Source organism: Cyprinus carpio, chromosome B19 (assembly GCF_018340385.1).
Source record: "Cyprinus carpio isolate SPL01 chromosome B19, ASM1834038v1, whole genome shotgun sequence".
NCBI classification, from domain to species: Eukaryota; Metazoa; Chordata; class Actinopteri; order Cypriniformes; family Cyprinidae; genus Cyprinus; species Cyprinus carpio.
The window spans coordinates 12,476,809-12,494,846 of NC_056615.1; the positions used below are offsets into that span (position 1 = coordinate 12,476,809).

The 18,038-nt window shown below is 33.9% G+C and overlaps 1 protein-coding gene across 1 annotated transcript; it reads right to left on the reverse strand.

The window, feature by feature from the left end:
* Nucleotides 1-8,203: 8,203 nt before the first annotated feature.
* gja4 (gap junction protein alpha 4) lies at nucleotides 8,204-12,826 on the reverse strand. The gene is given in 2 exon segments (XM_042745568.1): nucleotides 8,204-10,582; nucleotides 12,674-12,826. A coding segment is annotated over 1 exon segment (1,050 nt). The 5' UTR covers nucleotides 10,580-10,582; nucleotides 12,674-12,826; the 3' UTR covers nucleotides 8,204-9,529.
* Between the last annotated feature and the right edge of the window lie 5,212 nt (nucleotides 12,827-18,038).

The following is an 18,038-nucleotide window of genomic DNA, read 5'->3' on the forward strand; positions in this document are numbered from 1 at the left end:
GACCCTTAAGCAAGGCACCGAACCCCCAACTGCTCCCCGGGCGTCGCTGCATTAGCTGGCCACTGCTCTGGGTGTGTGTTCACTACTGTGTGTGTGTGTGTACTTGGATGGGTTAAATGCAGAGCACAAATTCTGAGTATCATACACAATAATTGGCCACACGTCACTTCACTTTCACTTTCGTTCTCGCCATGAATATAGCTGAGGTAGCTCGCATGGTGTTTAATCATAAACAAACAAACAAACAAACAAATTTTGAGGGGCTGAAGCGATTCAGAACACTGAGAAATTCATACAAGCTCTGTCACTGTTGTCCTTTGCTAATTAGTAATAATGAACACAGTGAATAGTGAGGAATGAAATCCAAGTTTTTCCTCTGTGTCCTTTTCGGTTCATGTACTGTAAGAACTCTTGAATATCTGGACCGGAAGGTTTAGCTGGTATTTCAAACCAGTTATCTGTGGTTTTAAGTCCTTTTACGTGTACAGTAGTACAGTGAACTCGTACTGTTGCAAAGATTATTACCCATGTACAGTAGTGCTTTCCTAAGCAATGTTATGGCTAAAATATCAGTGATAATTGCACAGCTGAATTTTGTGCTGAATTGTGTGGGAGGCTGCCTTGTGGTCATACTGTATAATAAATGTAAAGACGCACTTTAATTTTAGCTGTGTTTGTCAGATGTTTTTTCCAACTTGTGTGAAATTTGCACGTTGCACACAAATCATAAAGAAAACATGAATAGGGCTGGGTCTCAATAGGTTTAGAACCCTATATCTCCTCTTTTTAAACTAACTTTTAGAATTATTATTTCATCAATTGGGCCACACTGGTCATGCTGTTCAGTCTATATATATACCAGTCAAAAGTTTTTGAACTTTTTTTTTTATTATTATTATTTGATCCAAAATAAAGCAAAAGCAGTAATATTGTGAAATATTTTTTTTTTACTATTTAAAATAACTGCTTTATATTTGAATAGATTTTAAAATGTAATATATTCCTGTGATTTCAAAGCTGAGTTTTTAGAATCATTACTCCAGTAACATGATCCTTCAGAAATCATTCTAATATTCTGATATCTGAATAATAAAAACATTTATTATCATTATATTGAAAACAGCTGAGTTTTTTTTTTTTCAGGTTTCTTTGATGAATAGAAAGTTCAGATGAACAGCATATATCTGAAATAGAAATTATTTGTAACATTGTATAAATGTCTTTATCATAACTTTTGATCAAATTAATGCATTCTTGCTAAATAAAAGTAGTGTATTAATTTATTATTATACTGACTCCAAGCTTTTGAATGGTTTGGAGTATATGAGCTTTTTATTTCAGATAAATGCTGATCTTTTGATCTTTCTATTCATCAAAGAATCCTGAAAAAATAAATGTACTCCAATGATAATAATACAAAATGTTTCTTGAACAGCAAATCAGCATATTAGAATGATTTCTGAAGGATCAAGAGACGCTGAAGACGAGTAATAATGATGAAATTTTAGCCTTGATCACAGGAATAAATTACATTTTAAAATATATTCAAATAGAAAGCAATTATTTTAAATAGTAAAAATGAAAAGTAAATATTACAATTTATTTCACAATTTTGTCTTTTTGCTGTATTTTGGGTCAAACAAATGCAGGTTTGGTAAGCAGAAGTGAATTCTTAAAAAAAAAAAAAAACGCATTAAAAATCCTACTGTTCAAAAACTTTTGACTGACATTGAATTTCATAATTAAATAAATTTTAGGAGCTGGATATATGTAAATAAATTACTTTTATGAGCTGGTTATACACTAGTGGCCAACATTATTAGAACACAGTATTTTCACCAGCAGAAAAAAATATGGTTTTAAGTAAAATTTCAGTTATTTCTATATTTTGCTGTAGTGTGTCAGTAGGAATTATCAGTTTACATTTCCAAACATTAATTTTGCCATTAATTGTAATAATCTAGTGAGATTTTTGTTTGTGCAAGGAGTCTGACAACAGCCAGTGCTCCACACAGAGATCTGATCTCACCATCAACCAGTCTGTCTGGAACGACATGAAGAAACAGAACAAACTGAGACTAAATCCAGAAGAACTGTGGCAATATCTCCATGCTTCAAGAGACCCACCTGCAAAGCTACCTGAGAAACTTTAATTATTTCCTACTGACACACTACAGCAAAAGACAGAAATAATTGACTTAAAACCATTTTTAGTTGGTGAAAATGCTAGTGTTCTAATAATTTTGGCCACCGCTGTATATATAACTCATAAAAGTTATTTATTTAAAAAAAAAAAAAAAATATTTGCACAATATTTTTTAATAATACTAACAAAATAATACACAACCCTGTAAGAAATCTTTTTTTTTTTTTACTGAAAACAGTTTAATTTTAGAGTTTTTAGTAAAAATGTATTTTAAAATATGATGTATTTAAGTTTCTCTCAGTATGGAAATAGCCACAGAAACTGGCATGGTGTCAATATTTTAAGTTAATTGTGTAATTGTTGCGTTATAGATTTATAGATTGTTTCAAACAGTTCTCCCTGTTATTAATATATATATATATATATATATATATATATATATATATATATATATATATATATATTTTTTTTAGCACACAACTTGAAGGACAGCTGTATGGTCTGTTTTCTATACTGCACATTCTTTTTCTTTCAGCACACAACTTGATTAATAGAAACCAGAGAGCGAGACTTTACAAATCCCCAGAGTGAACTTAATACAAGTAACCCTAACATTTTCCAGCACAAGTTGTGCTTCATTGAAGCCAACAAAACATTAAAACTTCATAATTACATAACCAAATTTAAAAAATCAAAATACAAAAATACTGATAACAGGCACCGGCGGCTAGTCTGCCTAAAACAGTTTTCTATAAAAGGTTATATTAGAAGCAATATTTCAGTTGAACTCAGCCCTAAAACATTTACATCACTGTAAATGCAATGCAAGATTTGCTTTACATTTAAAAGTTTCTGCCTGTGTTGTTTTCTTTGCTGATTTTAGTCAAAATAAACCAAATATCACCAACCAATTCCACACCTATTAACCACAACAATATTCAAAACAAAAATAATCAAAGGCTCCATGATATTTTTCTGTTGTTTTGTGAGCAAGATTTTTATAAATATTTGTATTCACGTTTTTCCCCCAATATTTTAGAGCCTGACAACTAAATGCATGTTCACTTTTCTTTCTTTCTTTCTTTCTTTCTTTCTTTCTTTCTTTCTTTCTTTCTTTCTTTCTTTCTTTCTTTCTTTCTTTCTATTTATCCAAGTGAATGCACCATTTGTGACCACACCACACTTCCTTATGACATTTTATTAGTAAAGTTATAGGATTTTATTATTCCAGTTCTAGTAATCACACTTTAAAATTAGGCTTCATCATACAGGTTTTTACAGTTTAAGAAGTTAGTTGTTTTGTCTTATTTGAAATAATTGTAACCCTTAATCAGTCCTTGGGGTCCAGCTGACCCCAATGAGAGATTCCTTCTTTTTTAAAAAGTGTTCCCTTCATCTCAGGGGCATGACTCTTAAGGTCAGATTGACCCCACATGTAATTTTTTTTTTTTTCATTTGTCAAAAAAGAGAAGTAAACCCAGTATAAATCTGAAATGTTTTACATTTTTATAAAGGCCTGTATCTAGAGCACAAATGCAAATTGGAATGAACATTCTATCTCATGCACACACACACACACACACACACACACACACAATCACACACGTGTGACTGCAATAGAGTGCATTTTTATAGAAATCGGCATATAAAATCAACAAATTTGGCATCAGACAACAACAACAAATTCTAACCTTTGACAAAAATATAGATTTTTAATATATTTCAGAATGTTTATATTCACAAAATATATATCATAAAGTTGCAAGGAGAAGTTGAAATGAAGAAAATTTGAATTGAAACTGAATTGAAAATGAATGAGTCCCTATGGACCTCTGCTGGATATATGGGGTCATTGCACTTTCTTTCTTTAACTGTAATTCCTAAAGTTTTTCCTCTAACCTGCAGATGGAAGTATTCTATCCCTAACACATTGGCCAATATCTAGAAACAATTTATATTTTATTTAGGTTATCATTTAATTAATTTTTTCCATAAAAAATAATATTTTTTCATAAGCCAATTTATGGTGTAGTTGAGTAATTGTGCAGTTAATAGGTAAAAAACTATCAAATATCCACAAAACACAGCATAAATGTATAGTTAATAAGTAAACAAAGATAGTTTGTCATATAAAAAAAATATATATATATTTCTTTACGCAATTGCTCTGTAAAAGTCTGGGGTCTATCTGACCCCGCCTACATGTGGGTCATATGACTAGCTGTATTTGTTCGGTGAACGTGATTTCACCATGTACAACATGTTCCTAGATCGACATCCTTGTTGATCCTGGAACAACATTCCAATCAACCAATCAGAACTGAGGGATACGTTTTCAAGAAATGTCAGTTTTAGGCTTACAATCAGGGTTAGATGCTTCTACACTCTTGTTATCCACCCATAATTTCCCTCTGATTTTAGGAATAAATTATGGGTAGGGTTAGGTTTAGGGCTAGGGACTGGGTTAGATCTATATTTTTGGACAGTAATGTTGATCCAGGATCAACAAAAGATGTTGATCCAGGAACATGTCTTACTTGGCTAAATCACTGCCCATATTTGTATGGGTACTCCTATTCCTGTACGTCCAGTAGTTGTGTGAGAGAGGATGTGCTGTCTGGATTGTTTGTGCCTAACCAGGTAGGGGACTGTGGGTTTGGTGCTGGAAAGGTGCTAGTATGTCCCAGAGGACAAACAGCCCTATTGTTCCTGAGTGATAGGAAGAAGGAACGACGCCTGCCGGCCTCTCTCAGCCCTTCAGTCAGGATGTGTACAGCCTCTCTGCACAATTATAGCATAATTATTCACTGTAGATTCCCATCAGCGACAGAAACAATGGAGAGACGCTCAAACTCCTCCACTTCCCATGGGCTCAACTGTTCAGTTCCCACAACCAGTTACTTCTGTCCCCCTTTGAACCTTTTTAGATAGTTAGAAACTAACTTCCATTTCCCCCAATATGGCCCCCTAGGGTCTTATCAATACCCCATTCCAGATAATTTGCTGTATGGTTATACTGTGAGAAATTAAAATTGTGTGTCCTAGCACTTAGAAAAAAATAACACAAGACGTTCCTGATTATTTTTAAGGACAAGGCATTATTTTCATTAGAATTATTGTTTTTGTAATACAAAATCTCATCCAGGAGATATTATAATTCCTGTTTATTATTGGCAAGAAATAATCATGAAGTTCAAATGTTGATTGTTAATACTCATATTTACATTTATGGTGGAATTTGTCATTATGGAAAGAAAAAAGTATATTAAACATTGACAGACCTGCCACAAATCCCTGATATTTTTGAGCATTAGAGTTTGTTTTTCATCAGTTTCATCATTGCTTAAACTTGAAACCTGAGTCATTGTTCATAGTCAGGATGCGATTTTAACAATGACTCAATTCTGTCTTGTATGACTGTATACTATCTGATCAGCTCCTTATCTAGATTAAAAAGAAATGTGCTCTGACTCATCTGTTTCTCTATGAGATGAGCTGTTCATATGATGATGTAACAGGTAAAAAATTTAAATATCATAGACTAGCACTTAATGACCCAAGCCATACTGTATAGGATATCGTAAAGACTGGTGGTGGGCTGCTTAAAATATCCTAGCCGCTATATAGCAATGCACTAAAACCCATCAAAAACACTCACACTGCTGTATTGGCAATTATGCAGGTAAGCACAATTCCTATTGTATAGAAATATCTTTCATTGTTATATACTTTCATTTAGTATTGTACTTGCACATAATTCATTCACAGTTTAAAGAGCCAGTGACATCCTGGAACTGCTGCAGGTGGGATTTTACCAAAAACAATGTAACAATGTCCACCGCTGGTCCATTGTAAGGCTGAACAAGACTGAACAGCCAATGCCTGGAGTGACCAATAGAAAAATCAGGAAGCAGATACAAGCCTATTTCCTCCAGGTTGTCTAATTTAAGGATTGAGTTAACTGTGAGCTCTTTAGACAACCTGACAGCTAGACGTTTGTTTTATGAACCAACACACTTCAGTTGTAATGGTTGTGACTAAACGTAAATGCTGTAACACAAGAGACATTTTCAAAATATCTTCCACAAAGAAACAATGTCATACAGGTTTGGAATGACATAAAGGTGAAGGAATAGTGACAGAATTTCCTTTTAACTAATGTCGAATCTAACCATGTTAACCATGTCTACCCTTACGAAAAAGAAGTTTATTCAAGTGTGCTATTAGTATACTTATTTTAAACTAAAAAATTGGAAAGTATACTTTTAGTTTACTTTTTATGTACTTCTCAGAAATGGGCTTTATGTACTTCTAAGATATATACTTACAATGACAATTAAGTATACTTGACTTATACTTACAAAGACTCAAAATATACTTGAACTTTACTTAAGTATACTTAATAAAATAAACTTGAAGTATACTACTTTTTGGTAAGGGTAATCTTACCATGTTTTTAAAGACTCTACCATTCAAAAGACTGGGGTTAGTAAAATTTTTAGAACTTCATTTTGCCTATCAAACTGATCGAGAGAGACAGTGGAGACATTTTAAATCGTATTAATATGTAAAACAGTTTTAAATCAGTTTAAACTTAGTATTACTGTATTTTTTATCAGATAAATATGTTTTCATAAGAGACTTCTTGGAGAAAAAAAAAAAAAAACATTTAAAAAAATCTTACAGACGTCAAACTTTTGAATGGTAGTGTAATTTCTTAACATTCCACAGAAGTGCAAGCACACTGATTTTCAATGACAATCTTGTTTTTTTTTTTTTTTTTTTTTTGGTCTCTGTTTTCCCTTTGTGGATTGTCTTTGACTTCTTGTTATGGCTATCACTGAGTAGACATGGTTTTTAATCAGTTCAGCTGGCAGGAAGTACATGTGACCATTTTGCACTGCATACATTGGCATATTTGCCTGACACTGCGGCCTTCAGACCCCCTACAGAAAGAAGTTTGGCACTAAAGCTTAAGTCCCCATGGGAAGCAGGTCGACTGGCCACTCGAAGCCACCTCTCATCCAGAAAACACCCACACACCTCCAAGCCAAACACAAACTGCAGCTTCAAAGGTACGTACCGTTCACAGAATGCTTTAAAACCTGTTTGTTTTTCCTGTCTGAGGTTGGTACGCAGGGAAAGGGAAATGCATCAGCGTTTGGAACAACAATATCAGGATGCAGGAAGCGACCCGCAAGTGAGTGGCAGCTCATTTTCATTGGTGCTACTCTGTGTAAATTACCTAAGGGCATGCGGGCAGGCAGTATCCCTGCTGGGTTTCACATATAGAATGACCTTTGTGACTGTATTCAGCAAAGTAACCTCATAATAGCCTGAAGAGAGCAGGCATCCATGACTTTTTTTTTCTTTTTTTTATCGTATCTAAAATGACAGACATCTGTTTGCCTGGTTAAATCAACTTTGCTGGTCTATTTGATGCATGTGTGGGCATATTAAAGCACAGCTGGCACGGTTCAGCTTTTGTAGGTGGTAGGCTGAAGAAAAACAAAAGGAAACACTACAGAACAAGGGCTTTTTTATCAAACTAAGTTGCTCTATCAGATGGAGAGAGTTTGACAGTCTACCAATCAGTCTCTCGTTCACTGTCTTTCTTTTTGTTTGGCAGCTGAGGGGAACTAAAGAGGTCAGTCCTCACCAGCTGTTTGCTGACCCACACATCTTGTGTAGCACCTATAAAGCCTTGTATTGGCAAGAGATGACAGGCTAACCGTTCGTGCTGGCCAGCTGTGATATAGAGAACTACTCATTGAGCAAAGACTACAGGTTATGGTTGGCAACCCCACAAGCACAAGACTCATTAATCTTTCATAGACTGGAGCCCAACAGCGCAGATAACACCCTCTAATAAAATACCATTTCCATTAGCCAGCAAAGCATACCTTTTGAAAGAAAAAAAAAACACTTTTTTATTATTATTATTCTCATTGTATTGTTTTGATTTGACCCTTTCCGAAATAAAAAATCACAAATCCTAAATTACCCATCATACAAATAATTCCTTATAAATATAAGTACACATCATAAAATGGACGGCTCAAATTTGCTAAAATTGGCTGCTGTGGAATGTGCTGTATTTATGGCCAGACAGGAAAGTACATGCCTTGATGATATCAGAAGGCTATCTACTCTGAAAAATGTTGAAATATTTTAAAACAACCAACAAATAACACCAGTGTGAGGCAATTAATTGTTGTTCCTATTTTTCCATATAAATATTTAGCATATTAGTGTGTTTTAAGTGTTTAATAGAGAACAACTTCTCACATTGTATATCGCTTTAGTAGTTGCACAGTGTGTATAATGCAGTTTTATATAACCCAGTCTCACTGGGAAAATGTAAACATGCTTGTGTCGAAATTTCTGCGAAATAATATATTGAATGTGATATGTCCTGGGATTGTTGCTAAAACCATATTTAGCTTTATCATATTTAGCTTCAACATTTTATTCTTAGGTTACGTTGGTTATTGTACGTACACACACAGTTATGTATTTGGAGTTTTGCGAAAATGTAGATGCAAGTTTTTCCAATAAACGTGTCCTTGTAGTACTTGCAATTACAACTTGCAAAGATTTTCTAAGAGTGCCGACTTGTGCCATCTAAACGCTGCAACATCATACAAACACTTAAAATGGCAGCTAAAATACAGTTATTTTGTCATACTCCTCTTTAATAATTATTATAATTGGCTTATAATCTTAATAATTAAGGATAATATGAAAATAAACAAAAAACCAACAAAGTTTAAGGCTTTTGAATTACTTGTTGTATTGCGGTTTTGTCTGTCCACCTTATTTTTAATGTAAGAGCGGTGTAACTGTTTTTAGTTTGAGTGGTAATAACGACATGGCATGAATGCAGAATACTGTATATATCGACCTGTCTAACAAAGACCTAATCATGTCAGAAGTCCAAAAATGCAAGAAATACCAGAAATCTTTCAACAAAAATTAAATAAATATTAAAATCAAACTTCATAAATACATTTTAAATATTGTATATACATTTGGTTGGTATAGTTTAACTTTGATTTTGGTCTCAAATACTGTACATTATGAACTACCTTATCTGTACCATAACAATCATTAAGTTTTTAGACATTGTGCTTGTTTCTCTTAGGCTCAGTGGTTTAAGTAGCCTATTTCCTGACCTTCCTGACCGCTTCTCAAAACGAATCACTACTTGAGAGGCTCCCATATCTGGCCACAGATCACAAAAGACAGTTCATCCCAAGGCACAGCCCATTTCCCTGTCTATCTAAACAAAGGAAATGGCTCTTGAGTGTACAGTAAACCACTAACAGTCATTTATGCATGTAGTTCCCCAAAATGGAGCCCTTGGTTCTCATTTAGTGGTCCTCACACATAATGTCTTGGTTTGTCTTTGGTCTTGTGGTGTTTTTTCTGAAGATTGTTTTTGGTCATGGCAGGTTTCACATTGCTCATGCAGTTTGAGTAGCTAGGAAGCATGTCCTCCGCTAAAGGAGGATCTCTTTTATCCCAGTCCAACCCTGATGCAGGGAAGCCATCATGTGCTACAGGAAGAAATTGATGGTTTCTTTCCTCAAATGATGGTATTTGAGCTTTAGCTGGTGCTGTTCTAGAAGAAGTCGCTCTAATAAGTTTATTAATCTCCTCCTCGCATTGATATCTCTTCTCTAGTCGATGTGTTACTGCTAGCTGAAGCAAATGGAGAAGCTCCACAACGTTAAGGAGAACAGAGACTGCGGCAATGACCTGTGTGTATATGGTGAAGATCGTTTTTTCTGTGGGTCGTGAGACAAAACAATCCACCTTGTGAGGACAGGGAAACCTCTCACACTCGTACTTGGCCTTGATTACAAACCCATAAAGGATCCATAGACCCACAATGAAGCCAATCTCAATGAGAACCTTTAGCACTATGCTAGTCGCATAAGCACACAGCAGTTTCCCTTTGAGCTTTGAAGGTACTGGAGCTTTGTGGTTCTTCTCCATTTCCTTCTCCCTCGCTCTCACTTCATCTTCCTCCTTTATTACCTCCAGCTTAAACTCGTTGGTTTTTCTATGTCTCTGTGTTCTGGCCTCCTCCTCTGGCTTACCTTCTGACCTCTTATCATTTCTAGCCCTCAGGGAAACATAAAATGGTTAGAAAATAGACGAAGATGACACGAAGATAACAAGAAAAACGAAGAAACGGAAGTGGGAGATGGGAAAGGCCTTGTCATAACAGACGGACTCACAGCCAGGTTGTTTGGTGTTGCAGACAAAGTCAGACTGTTCGTCGTCCCATGCAGATTCCACCGCCGTGCCAAGCACAAGCATGCGTAAGAGGAAGAGCACGGTTAGCCACACGCGCCCCACGCCAGTCGAGTACTCCTGACCTTCCTCTAGCAGGTGCTCCAGAAAACCCCAGTCAGCTCTGGACATCCTCTACACAAGCAGAAATACAGGCTTGAGAATGTGAACCATATATATAGAAACAGTAATTTTCCTCTAAATTATCCAGGTAGACAGCATGAGTCATTCTTAAGACCACCTCAAAGAATAATGCCTCTGATCATTCAGGTTGTCCGGATTTAATAGGGAACAGACTGATTCTGTTTTTCATTTCTCCTGCAATTACTGAAGCAGGTTGCATCTGGAAACATACTTTTTCTGTTTAGTCATTTATAATTTTGCATGGGCAATTTGTACATTTGTTGAGGTGAGACCATTTTATCAACAGCTGTAAAATTTACTGAAGTGATTCCAAAAGCTGTGGTGGAGTGTGGCTTATCTTAAAATTTGCTCATTAATTATTTAGTATAACCTAGTTGCATTTTAAGTCAATCTGTAATCAATCATCAAATACATATGTATCTGGGCTTGGTAAAATGGAAAAACACAGTTTATTCCTGTGATGGCAAAGCTGGATATTCCAGTCTTCAGTGTCACATGATCCTTCAGAAATCATTCTAATGTGCTGATTTGCAGCTCAAGAAACATTTCTTATTATTACCAGTGTTGAAAACAGTTGTTTTGCATAATAGTTTTATAAAAACTGTAGTTTGTTTACAAAATATTTTTATTAGAAATACACTTTATTTATTAGAAATACAATATTTTGTAACATTATAAATGTCTTACAGTCAGGTATGATCAAATTAATGTGATAAAAAATAATAATAATAATCTTTTGTATTATACTATATTGGAATGTACAAAATAATTATAAATCAATCTAATATTTAAAAACACTAAACATTTAATACCTTTTAGGTGTAATCTTTAGTAAATCTCAAAATTTATATCCACTGTACATTATAAAGTTGTAACCATGAAATGTAATCATTAGTATAAATCTCAAAATTAATATCCACTGTTCATTATAATGTTGTGATGCCTACTGACTTGGAGTGCACATATCTGGTTTTAGTTTTTTATTTGTAATGTATAAATAATAATAATGATAATAATAATTATAATTATATAAATCAAGAGAAAAAATCTCAATTAACACCCAAACACACACCTGTACAATGATACCAAGTTATCAAGCTAAATGACCATTTAAACAACGCTAGAGAGAAAAGAGCATGGATGACCGACCCTGGCCCCTGCGCAATGAGAGTTAGTCATCACGGACAGAGAGTTTAATAATGCGTAATCAAGCATGTACTTCTAACGAGAAAGCCCATCTCTCTTTTCACAGAAAGCCCATGGGACTCATGGCCGCAGCATTCCCTCTTAAAACAATTCACATTTATGTAAACATCCCATCAACACTGCTAGATGGCAAACTTTTTAAATCTGTTTGCTTATTTATTTTCTGGAGGCTTGGTTTGTTTGCATTTGTTTACACAAACAGGCAGATGTGTTCTAAACTTCTAAAATTGTTCTAAGAAGTACTTCTGTGTCATGGCCAAAGGGGTTATCTTAAATAGACATAAACATAAGAACACTCACAATTAACTATGTCTTGTATAATAAAGAAATATGAATTTAGGAACTAGTTCACAGACATTTAGTTTTCAGAAATGTCTCTAATTTTTAAAAGACAATTTCAAGCTGCAGTCTCTTTTCTTTTTTTAGCTGCAGTCTCTTTTCAATATTCCTTCTTGAATATTGTGAACATATATAGTGTGTGTGTATATATATATATATATATATATATATATATATATATATATATATATATATATATATATATACACACACACACATATACACACACACACTTACAAAATTTAACAGTCAGAACAAAACCCATAACAAAATGTGGTAGTGTTTTCAATCATATTAAATAAAAAGTCAACAAATATTATGTACAGCAGTTCAGAAGTTCACGTATATTCAAATAAAGAACATTTCAAACTGTAATTTTTTTGAATTGACAATGATATATGTCAAAGATTAAATAACCTAATTTGGTTGTTGGGTAAATATATTTTATCATGGCAGCAGAAATAAATATTACGTAGCTTCACTCTCATCAGCTGACTGAACTCTAAAACACAGTTTATCATATATGAACGCTCTTACCTGTCAACCCTGTTTTATGTTTATCTTCTGTTATCTGTGTAAGGAGATTCTGCCGTTGAGGGTTTTATAAGGACTTGTGGTTAAAGCACAGCTGCTTAATCAGAAAAAAGAAACAACTGAGGGAAAGGAAACTTTCTCATGCCTTATAGTGGTCCTCCCACAGGAACTCAGTGCAGGAAAGGGAATGGATGGATTCAAAAATAGATTTTCAGTGCTGAGCCTTTCAAAGGCCAATTTCGTCATGGAGAATTACAGTGTTTGAACATGCATATTGAAGTCTGACCTATTTTGAACTTCAGTTACATGTATTTCTTGTATTTCAGAGTTTACCCTTATGAAAAGACATGATTATTTTTAATTTGCACCTAAATAATATTTTTTGGCAAAACACTAATCATGGTTTAAAACAATTATAAATGCATTTTGTAATTGATTTGTGATTCTATATACTTCATTAACCTTAAGTTAATTTTGAGGAGATAAAAATAATAATAATAATAATAATAATAATAATAATAATAATAATAATAATAATAATAATAATAATGCATGGAGAACCAGATCTGTGTATTCTCTGTCTTCACCACAGGGAGGCCCTATAGACTAACAATGTAGAGGCAGATGGCTGCATAGAGGAACGCTCATGCTAAAATGACTAATTATTGTATTTTCATTGTTAATTTCAGCATGAATTGATCTTTTGTCTTCTCTGCGCAGTTTAAAGACATAAAATGAAATGCTGCCTAAAAAAGGCACAATAAATTGATGGCCAAAATATTTCAGATGGTTGACAAGTTGATATGAGGCAGTAAGCTGGATCCAGGTCACCCCTCCTAATACCTCAGTGCATTTGGGTATATGAGAAGTTTATCCTTTGATTGAGGTAACTATCATGCCCCCATGGATTTTAATTTTTTTCCTTTTATTTTTATTATTTATTTTATGTATTTATTTATTTATTTTTTTGTCTCTGCTAAACCTTAAGTTTATAGCTCTGGGGAAAAAACAATCTGTTTAAAGTGATTATTTCATTTAAAGCGAAGAGCTTGTTGTGCACTCGCTTATTAAATTTTTGGAGGAATAATATTAATAATTCATGTACATATAAAATATTCATTCTCATAATGCTTTACATCCTCTTCCTTTGTTTGCTGCATTTTGAAAACATTTTATTAGGCTACAGTTAGCACAGGCCGTAGCAGAGAAATCTACTCCTAAAGCCTGATGAACTAATTCCTAGATAACCCTCTGAAATATTAGTGCGTTATTTCTTATTCTTGAGTCCTTCCTTTTTTCTTTTTTTTTTCTCATATCAACTAACAACCTCAGTGTTTATTCCCCATGGTCGTCTTTTCCTTGTACTCAGCATCACAGAAAGCAGAAACAGTTTTCCAGTGAACCATTCCAATCAGTGCTGCACCATAAAATCTGTCAATATGCTGATAAGTTACTAACATAAAGACTTCTGTTTAATCTGCCGGCAGGTTACAGGCAAGAAAGCATTTCTAAAAGCTGGTTAAATTGACAGTAAATCACCTTGAAAAGCCGAGCTTTCGGTGTAGGATTGTTATTATGCTCATAAATGTTTGCTTTGAGCAGTAAAACATTTATAATACCCAACAATTATCCTGGAACACATTAGTTTTTACATAATTTAATAATTCTGCATAGTCTACTATTAGGTGTTAACAGTGTCATAAAGAATACTCTGCTTGTGCTTAAGACATTTTATTGCTAACATAAATATAATTTGATTATATAATAATTTAATTTAATTATTTAATTTAAATAAAAAATATATATATTTTATTTTCCTCATATAAAGTTGACTTAAGATGACTTATGTAGTGCACAAGTCATTCTTTTTGAAGCTTGAAAGCTCCAGTCCTCTATTTATTTTAATTATGTGGAAAAGAATGGCCAGTGCATTATTAAAATTTTCTCCATATAAAATAAATATTCACACAGGTTTGGAACAACATAAGGGTGAGTAAATAGTGAATTGGGTGAACTAATACATTAACTACTAATATTGTAAGAGTATCATGGATGACATGGAGTATCATTCAGGCAAGGGAGGCAGAGGACAGCTGTGTGGGGGCACATTTCTGGGATTCAGTCGCTATCACATTTTTCATGTCCTCTGATTCAGTCTACACATGGGAGGTAGAGGCTGTGACCACACACTAAATTCAGAGGTGACCTTTAGCTGTGATTTGACACAAGCCTCAGTGGAAATTTGATTTTGGTTTTGTTATGTCCTGCAATTGCCAGGACACACTGTGTGATTGAGACATGTTGTGATGTGCCTTGTGTATCACAAGGCCATGTGATAGCTTGTGTAAATATCAATGTCTCTACTGCCTGTCCCAGAGTGTGCAATCCATGAATGCATGAAACAAACATGTGGGCATGATATGAAAATATAACCGAGTTTATGAATCATGAAATAGCTTTGAGATTACCAGTGCCATATGAGCCTGACTGTGATTTAGAAACAATCTGTGAGATGTTCACGCTCTAAATTGTGCTGATTGATGAAACATGCATTATGAAAGTGTGGAGCCTTGTGTAAGGTTGAAGGCTCTTTATGTTATTACAGCATCAGACACTAAGCAGCCATTACTCAACCATGTAATAGTAAATGTGGCTTCTCCTGTAATTATGGGCCTGCTCTCTCCCCTCTCTATCATACTTAACTAAGAACCCATGTCTAAAGGAGAAATTAAAGTCAATATCGCACAATACGTTTCTAAATGATCATTTACTTCAATGTACTAAAATTACCCTCCACCAGATGTGTTCCACCCATCACAAATCACCACTTTCATCAATAGCTTATATCACTGTCATCTACAATTATACTGCATAGTGGCGGGGTACTGTCTCTCAGGTGCTTAATTAAATCTGTATGAAAAGAATGATGCAAAAATGTTACCATAATATTGGGGCTGCACTGCTTCAAGCACTGTTGCTGAAACTTACATCAGAGATTCATAAGGGAAGTGTGCTTAATGAAGTTTTTTTTTTATAAATGGGATATTTTTTTTTTTTTTTGCAAGATTTTTGTAAATGCAAAAATGTAAGTATTTATCAGAGTAGATTTTAACTAGTACAGTGACATTACATCTTTGAGATGTACAAAGTATAATGCTAAGGTTTCATTTAGTGGATATATATATATATATATATATATATATATATATATATATATATATATATATATATATATATATATATATATATATATATATATATGGGTACTTAAAAATGTAATATAATAATAATTTTATATTATTTTTATCATGATGTAATATCAATATTCATAAAACCAGGGTCTATATTAAATACTGTAGATCAAAAGTGACACCAAATACTTATTTTTCCCTTATTTGTTAAAAACATTTTTGTTCATTTAAGTATCCTTTTAATAATTGTCACGTTTCTACAAAATAAACAAATAAATAAATAAATAAGTGGCTGTTTTGTCAATGTCAATGTCACTTTTATTTATATAGCACCATTCAAACAACACATGTTGACCAATGTGCTTTACACCATCTCAATAAAATAATACAACAATATTAGGACAAAGTAATTAAAATATATAAATAATAATAATCATTATCATCAAAAAGATGAATAAGCCATTTCAAACAAGTGTGTCTTAAGTTGTACTTCAAAAACATGTACAGAATCAGCGTCCCTAACATGTGGTGGTAAGCTATTCCAAAGTTTTGGAGCAACTACCCCAAAGGCACGATCCCCTTTCTGGCTTAGCTTAGTCCTCTGAACTTTTAACAGGTTTTGAGTTGGTGATCTCAAGGTTCTACCTGTCTTGTACCCTATTAACAAATCTGATAAATAAGTCGGTGCAAGGCCGTGAAAAGATTTATACACTAATAAAAGGAGTTTAAAATCAATTCTATATTGTACTGGGAGCCAATGGTAAAACTCCCAAGTACAATGGGAGTCCTTGGGAGTTTTCAATATTTATGATAATAATAAAAGATTCTAGAGCAGCAAATCAGCATATTAGAATGATTTCTGAAGGACCATGTGACACGGAAGTAATGGCTGCTGAAAATTCAGCTTTGCGATTACAGGAAAATATTACATAATAAAATAGAAAACATTTTAAATTGTAGTATTATTTCACATTCTTAATGTTTTACTGTATCAAATAAATAAAGCTTACTGTTTCAATACCATGCCACCGACCAATCACTATTCTGTATCTATCTGTATCTACATCACTATTGGTTGTTAGATTTGCAATGTTTTATCAGTGTATGTCAATGTGACTTGCTCTTTAATTAAAGCGCTTCAGCTGGTCTGATATCTGCTGCAACACAGTTGCATAGTAAATCGTTCTTGCAGTCGCTGGCCAAGGTGCTGAACATAATTAAATCATCCCATGCAGCAGAAACAGGACTTCACACCTATAGTATCCTCCTTTGAGCCTTTGTGTAATTATTCCCATGGAAATGTAGCAGTTTATTACTCTAGACTTTGACTTGGAGAGCCATGCAAGTTTTTATGCAGTTTTTGAAAAAGTCATATTCCCACAGGCCGGATTACTAATGTTTGTGCAAAGTCTGCAAAGTTACACTGCATTCATTTGCACAGAGTCTGATCTGACACCAGAGGCTGTGAAAATAACACTCATGGCTGCCAAAACGTTGCCTGAGCCAGATAAAAAAGAAACCCCAAAAGCGTGATATTCATTTTTTGGAATATTAAATGGATGGTGACAATGTGTTAGTGACACTACAGAACCGCAAGGCTGAAAGCATAAAATTAAGTCCAGTTATTATTTTTCTGTTTTAATGAATGACTAGCATGTGAAAAATAAATAAATAAATAGAAATAAACCAATCATTTTGCATGCTTTTAAAAAAAGTGTTAACCTAAAGGAACAGTTCACCCATAAATGAAAATTTGCTGAAAAATCTGCATGAGTTTGTTTCTTCATCTGAGCAGATCTGGAGAAATTAAGCATTACATTATTTGCTCACCAATGGATCCTCTGCAGTGAATGGGTGCCATCAGTATCGAAGTTCAAACAGCTGACAAAAGCAAAACAAGTAGGAGTAAGCATTATTATGGATTATGGAATGATATTTTGGACAGAACTGACAGCAAAACACCCTGATTTGTTTCTCACAAACATGCAGCTTTTCACTTCACAAGTCATTGAATTGTTAGACTGAAGTCATGTGGATTACTTGTGGATTATTGTTATGTTTTTATCAGCTGCTTTGACTCTCTTTCTGATGGCACCCATTCACTGCAGAGGAAATAGTGACTACTGACCACTAGTGAGCAAATAATGTAATGCTAAATAAAGAAACAAACTCTATCT